Source organism: Hylobates moloch, unplaced genomic scaffold, assembly GCF_009828535.3.
Source record: "Hylobates moloch isolate HMO894 unplaced genomic scaffold, HMol_V3 SCAFFOLD_4, whole genome shotgun sequence".
In the NCBI taxonomy this organism is placed as follows: Eukaryota; Metazoa; Chordata; class Mammalia; order Primates; family Hylobatidae; genus Hylobates; species Hylobates moloch.
In genome coordinates, this window is record NW_026652279.1 from 14,676,698 (window position 1) to 14,683,923 (window position 7,226).

The 7,226-nt window shown below is 43.2% G+C and overlaps 1 protein-coding gene across 2 annotated transcripts in view; it reads right to left on the reverse strand.

Annotated features, from left to right (window-relative positions):
- Positions 1-2,408, reverse strand: part of SHQ1 (SHQ1, H/ACA ribonucleoprotein assembly factor) — a 105,686-nt gene extending 103,278 nt beyond the window's left edge. The window contains exon 1 of one of the 2 annotated variants that reach the window (XM_032149500.2): positions 2,162-2,408. In XM_032149500.2, the coding sequence (XP_032005391.1) occupies positions 2,162-2,304 (143 nt within the window). In that variant the 5' untranslated portion in view covers positions 2,305-2,408. The remainder of the gene's footprint in view (positions 1-2,161) is intronic. The other variant, XM_058437164.1, reaches the window with a different exon arrangement.
- Positions 2,409-7,226: the final 4,818 nt, after the last annotated feature.

A 7,226-nucleotide genomic window follows, 5' to 3' on the forward strand; every position in this document is an offset into this window, starting at 1 on the left:
CCTCTTCTGTAAAGGGGGGAAATAACAGCAACGATCCAAGCGTTACTATGAGCATGAAATGATAATGCAAAGAGCTTAGTGGCTGGAACAATAGTTGAGCATTCAGAAAATGTGAGCTATTATTACCAGCTCCCTTCCCCTAAACTCTATAAGCCTAGAGTTAAATTCTTACTGCATAGGAAATCATATTCGCTTGCATGGTGCCTCCCCAGCTACACTCTCCATTCGTCAAGGAGAGGGACCAGGTTTTATTCATCCTTGGTAGAGCAAACTGTATGCTGTTTTTTTTTTAGACAGAGTCTCGCTCTGTTACAGAGGCTGGAGCGCGATAGTGCAATCTTGGCTCACTGCAACCTTCGCCTCCCAGGTTCAAGCGATTCTCTCACCTCAAGCTTCCCAAGTAGCTAGGACTACAAGCGCGTGCCACCAAGCCCAGATAATTTTTTTGTATTTCTAGTAGAGATGGGGTTTAACCATGTTGGTCAGGCCGGTCTCAAGTAATCTGCCCACCTCGGCCTCCTAAAATGCTGGGATTACAGGAGTGAGCCACCACACCTGGGGGCAAACTGTATTATCAAAGAATGCGCATCTCACAGCACTCTTCCCAACCATGAAGGTCTATGTCCCCTCCCCTTAAAATTCAGCAGGCTCTGGGACTGTTTTGATGAATACAATAAAGCAGAAGTGACGCCGGAATTAGACCTCTAACATATGAATTTGGGGGCAAGAGTTGGGGGGGTGCCCACAAATAATCCATCCTCCGCAACGGGTAAATAATAAAACCTCACTGTAACACTGTCCTAATAACAAATGAGATAATCCGTATAAAGCACTAACCTAGAGTAAAAATTCAATATTTGCTACCACCATAATCATCTTCCTATTCTTCACATCTTGGCTTAAATATCGCCTCCCCAGAAAGGCTTTCCCTGACCACTTTATAAAACATGGGCCCCTTTTCATTCTTTATCAGTGCACTTCTTTCTCCTCATAGCACACGCCACAATTAGGTACATTGTTAGTTTATTGTTTTCCTGTCCTCATTGTAAAGTACATGAGGGCAGGACTTTGTCTTGTTCAGCACAATAATCCCAACACTGAAACTCTATAAATAAACTAAAGAAATAAGTGAATTAAAAAACTGGAAAGTGCAATATATTCAAATAGGTACGTTATATGGTCTAAGGGAAATCTGAGCAAAACTGGTTCAGGAACAGTGAAAAAACCACCTTGACTGGTAGAGAAGGTTTGTATCACAAAAGTACTGGGTGGGAAAAGTAGGCTACAACTACACTTGAGAAAGATTAGGAGGATGGATAAAGGGAAGGACAAGAGATTGGCAATGCTTTAGAATGAATATGTAGCAGCGGGTTCTGTGGAATGGGGTTAACAGCAGTGCTTATCCCTAAGGAACACTGTCAAAGTTAAATGAGATACAGCATCATAAAGCACTTAACGGAACTGCTTGTCCACCACACTGGGAGTTATCAGTGTTAGCTGCTACCAACGTTACGATTCTGCAAGGAGAATAATTTAAACTGATCAAGTGCTGACGGCTCCTCACGGAGGCTTGGGGGAAACAACCACACTTCAGGGGCAAAACCAAACAGAAGAGCAGCAGACAGCAGGGAAGCAGGAGAACTAGGCTAATTTGGTGACAGGAGGTCCAAAAAAGGTAAGAATTTCAGGAAGTAGGGAGCGGACAGACAAGAGATGGAGCAACAGAAGGCGGCCTGGACAAAGTTAAAAGGACCGACGGGTTAGGAAGTCACCGGGATGTCAGCGCGCGCCGTTCCGAGGGAGGGAGAGACTGGGAGAGCAAACGCGGAGTGAAAGGAAAGAACAGAACAAGTCAGAACGAGACGAGAACTAGGGCGACAGGGCAGAAACGGGAGAGTGACACGGTCCAAACGTCACTTTTTCAAGTGATTCCGCAATCCTTTGATGTGGGATTTAAGAAAGCTCAAGAAGGAAAAGGGCTTCCGCAGCATCTAAAACGCACCCCTGGAAGGGGGCACTTCCCTGGCACCAAGAGAAGCTGCGGAAACGTCGGGAAAAGGCATTCGCGCAATCGAGCACTGCTCCCTCGACCTTGCATTTTCCCTCTAAAGCAGCTATCTAACGAATGCGTCTTTCCTGCGGCCAGGCACCCCGAACTCACCTGAGAAAGTATGGCTTGGCGTAGAACTTGAAGTCGGACCCCTCGAAGTAGACGTCGAACTCGGAGACTCGGGCGTAGGGCACGCGGATGGCGATAGTCAGGAAGTCCGGATCCTGGCTGAGGTCGAACGCCGGGGTCAGCATCGCCGCACCGGACGCAAGGGCCGGCGCCGCTGGCTCTCACTGCCGCCGCGTTCCCGCCACGCAAACTCTCAACTCCCCACGCGCAGGAACTGGCGCTGTGAGGGACGGAGCTTCCGGCTCGAGGCGGAAGTGCTCGCGCGTGAGGCAGGAAGTCTCGCCCCACGCCGATCTCCATGGAGACGGGACGCCGTTCGAGAAGAGGAGGAACTTTCAAAACCGCGGGGCGGAGAAAGGGCGTGGCGAGTGGTGCCTGGGCGCTGGCGTTGAACCGACGGGATGACTAGCAACCGAGCCTTTTTCGAGGTTCTTAGAGATGATTTTAACAGCACTGGCTTGACAGGTAGACAGACGTGCGTTTGAATCCCTTCCTGGCCACAACTTCCCAGCTGTAAGACCTTGGGAAAGATACAAAACCTCTCTATATCTTCTGTAAAACGCGGATAATACGAGAACGTAGCCCCATAGAAATGCTGTGAGGGTAGCATGAAATTGTGCATGTAGAACTCTAATAACGAACTTGGCAAGTTGTCAGCGCTTGATGTGCTGAAGTAGTCACCGCAGTAGCCACAGCAGCACCGTTACAGTGGTTTCCCTTAGTTCTCACCTGCCTTGTGAACAATTCCTCTTACACTTTCCCTTTCCTCCCTCTCTCTTTCCACTTCTCTTTTTCTGCAGTTCTCTCTCTCATTCTTAACCGCTTATTTGAAGAGTTTTCTCTTTAACAGAGCGTCTGTCCCACTAATCTCATCTAATCTACGCTGCAAACTCTAAAGAAAACGTCTCAGAGAGGTTAAGCAGTATGTTTTATAACCATGCATTTTACAGTGATTAGAACTCAGAACGTTTGACTCTTAAACCGTGTCGGTGACTGCATTCACAAATTAAGGTCCCTCTGTATTCCCCTTCTTTCCTTTTTCTCACTCTCGTCCTTACACTTGTCTGAGGACATCTTTTCTGTCGTTTTTTTCTACTTGTCTTCCCTGTATTTTCTCCCTTTGGAGTGTGCCCCTTACACTCTCTCAGTGCCTCTCCCCCTAGTCTCCCTCTTCCCCCACATATTCCCTTGGCCTTTCCACACATGTTATTTCCTGTTATTCCACCACTAATTAGAATAATCCAGTTGTATTTATTCCGTGGTTCTAAGTATCAGTGGAAAAGGGATGAAAGTAATCTCCTAGGACAGTGGAGATAACCAGAAAACTTCCAAAGTCTTTTCAATCTCCAGCTGTTTTATGGTTCTAAGGAAACATTCTTGAAACTTCATTAGGACTCAAGAAAAAATTAATAGTAACGGGGCAAACATTAACTGAATACTATGTGCCAGCACTGCAGCAAACCCTTTATAATGATCTCATTCTGCCTCCTGACCGCTCTGTGAAGTAGGCATTATATATTCCTTTGGCTTGCACACCATCTCACAGCTAGTAAGTGGTGCAATGAGAATTGAAATCCAGGTGAGTCTGATTCCTAGGCCCAGGCTCTACACAATTACAGAGTTGACTCCATTATTACCAGCTACTTCCTTTGTTTCACGTGCTAAGGCCAAGGCTGCCTGCTTTAGACCATACTGAGCCTTACAAGTAATAGGCACTCAGTATTGACAATGAATTGATGCCAACTTTGATTTAGTAAAGCTCTCAAAAGGTCCCTTGAGATAGGCCTGTGACTAAACTATTCCAAGTTAGCTTCTTTACAAAGAGCCTTGGCCGGGTGCGGTGGCTCACGCCTGTAATCCCGACACTTTGGGAGGCCGAGGGGGGTGGATCACCTGAGGTCAGGAGTTCAAGACTAGCCTGGCCAAGATGGTGAAACTCTGTCTCTACTAAAAATACAAAAATTAGCTGGGCATGGTGGTGTGCGCCTATAATCCCAGCTACTCAGGAGGCTGAGGCAGGAGAATCCCTTGAACCCAGGAGGCGGAAGTTGCAGTAAGCTGAGATTGTGCCATTGCACTCCAGCTTGGGTGACAAGAGTGAAACTCCGTCTCAAAAAAAAAAAAAAAAAAGAAAGAATCTTTACATCTACCATGGGACCTCATTCCTGTACGTCACAAGCATTAATATTTTTAAATTATTAATGCCAGAGAATCAACTGAAACAAGCTATGCTATCCATGAGGAAATTCTAATTGAAAGCACTTTGCAAACTAGAGCTGTGCATTTCCTGGGTACTTTATTATGTGTCTGGTAACACACACACACACACACAGGACTGCAACACAGAAAAACAGACAACACGCTTCAATGCTGCTGTCGTTATAAGAAATATATATTGCATCTGCTAAATCACAAAATACTGGTAGTTTCAAGCATATAACAAGGTTTTGTTGTTTTGGGTTTCTGTTGGTTTTTGTTTTCTTGCAGGCAATAGTTCTCTTATTTTTGCATTTCTAATTAGTGGTAAATATAAGTTATAGATTCATTCTCACTTAAGAACATAAAGTTCCTTTTGGCTGCCATGCAGCTTTGGTTCTTTCTCCTGCTTCCTCAAAGGCAGTCCTTCTAGCTATCACTTCACACCCTTTTCTATTTCTACATCCATTTCTATGGACCCTGTTGCTTTGTGTTTAGACCCACTTTATGTGGGCACATTCTCACACTATGCAGAATTACTTCTGCAACATGCTTTTTTTCCTACTTTGGTTCATTTTTGAGACATAGCTATATTGATTCATAGATCAAATTGAGTTTCTATTTCTGAATACAGACATTGCTTGAGAATAAAGACATTATTTTAATGTTTTAAATTAGCTCTGGTTTAGAGGGGAAAAATAGGAATGCAATTTTTCATCATTTTTGAGCATTCAAATGTTGCAGTATTTTTTATCTTTTCATTTTCTGAAAGCTTACTTTTGAATGACCTTCCACTATTTTAAAAATAGTTTTTCCTTCTGGCCTACAGAGGACATGAAATAAAATAATAAGATAAAGTTTTTTCCATGACCAACTTATGTAGGACAAGTATGTAACCCATCATCTTTCATTATATTAAATTGTCCCCTCCTCTGGTCTAACAACCCTGATTGTGATCCATAAGCTTCCAAATTAAATATTAAATTAAAAATGGTTTTTATAAACAGTTCCAATGTCAGCTTTATTACCAAGTTCTATTGTTAAGTCTTTTAATGGTGAAATACTCCTTGTTTCCAGAAGGTGGCATGCATATAGATGATTAAAACAATGTTATCTCAAAGAATGGAGTTTTAACCTATGTTGAAAAACAGCTTCCTGAATAAGTTGTTCATAGCGCTAGTTCATTCTCTGAGCTATTTTGGGGAGGTGGTGGAATCTTACACGTTTCTTGCAAACTACATCTTAAGCACTGTTATTATTTTGGCATACATCTTTTCAGACTCCTATTCATAAAAGTATGGGAAGTATTTTCAACAAAATAATGTCAAAATCTATATTTGCTTTCTTCACTTAATATAGGATTACAAGCTGGGCACGGTCACTCATGCCTGTAATCCCAGCACTTTGGGAGGCCTAGGCAGGTGGATCACTTGAGGTCAAGAGTTTGAGACCGCTGTGGCCAACATGGGAAAACCTTGTTTCTACTAAAAATACAAAAAAATTAGCCAGGTGTGGTGGCACCACCTGTAATCCCAGCTACTCAGAAGGCTGTGAGGCAAGAGAATCCTTTGAACCTGGGAGGTGGAGGTTGCAGTGAGCCGAGATTGCACCATTGCACTCCAGCCTGGGCGACAGAGCAAGACTCCATCTCTCTCTATATATATATATATATAAACACATATATGGCATTACAATATTTCCATTTGACTACATTTTTGTCAAGAATAAGTTTATCCACAATTGTACTCTTTTGTTTTTTTCAGAGACAGGGTCTTGTGCTGTTTCCCAGGTTGGAGTGCAGTGGCAGGATCATAGCTCACTGCAGCCTCAACCTCCTTGGCTCAAGCAACCCTCCCACCTCAGCCTCCCAAGTAGCTAGGACTACAGGTATGTTTCACCACATGCAGCTAACTTTTTTTTTTTTTTAGTAGAGACGGGATCTTGCTATGTTGCCAAGGCTGGTCTCAAACTCCTGGCCTCAAGCAATCTTCCCACTTCAGCCTCCCAAAGCACTGGAATTATAAAAGTGAGCCAACACTCCTGGCCTAGTGTTATAACTCTTAAAAACAGAATTGAACGCAGTGGTGATTCATTTTACGAAAGGAAAAAAATAAAACTAATACTAGGATCACGAAACTAGAATAAAAATACAAAAGTTAGAATACGAACTAGATAACACATTTTGAAGTTTGAAAAAAAAATCCTTTTGTATAACAGTGGTAATACAATGGAACTCATGAGGTTTTTATTTAAATTTATTTTATTTTAGGTTCAGGGGTTCATGTGCAATTCTGTTACATGGATATATTGCATAATGGTGGGGTTGTCCTTCTATTTAGCCATCACCCAAATAGTGAACACAGTACCCATTAGGTAATTTTTCAGCCCTTACCCCTCTCACTCTTCCCCCTTTGGAGTCCCCAGTGTCTACTATTTCCATCTTCATGTTCATGTGTACCCATTGTTTAGGCTCCTACTTATAAATGAGAACTTATAGTATTTGATTTGCTATTTCTGAGTTATTTCACTTAAGATAATGACCTCCAGCTCCAATCATATTGCTGCAAAGGACTTGATTTCATTCTTGTTTATGGCTGCATAGTATTTCACAGTGTAATTGTACCACATTTTTAATTTTATTTATTTATTTGAGACAGAGTCTCGCTCTGTCACCCAGGCTGGAGTGCAGTGGCGCAATCTCGGCTCACTGCAACCTTTGCCTACCGGGTTCAAGCAATTCTCCTGCCTCAGCCTCCCGAGTGGCTGGGATTACAGGCGTGTGCCACCACACCCAGCTAATTTTTTGTATTTTTAGTAGAGACGGGTTTCATCATGTTGGCCAGGCTGGTCT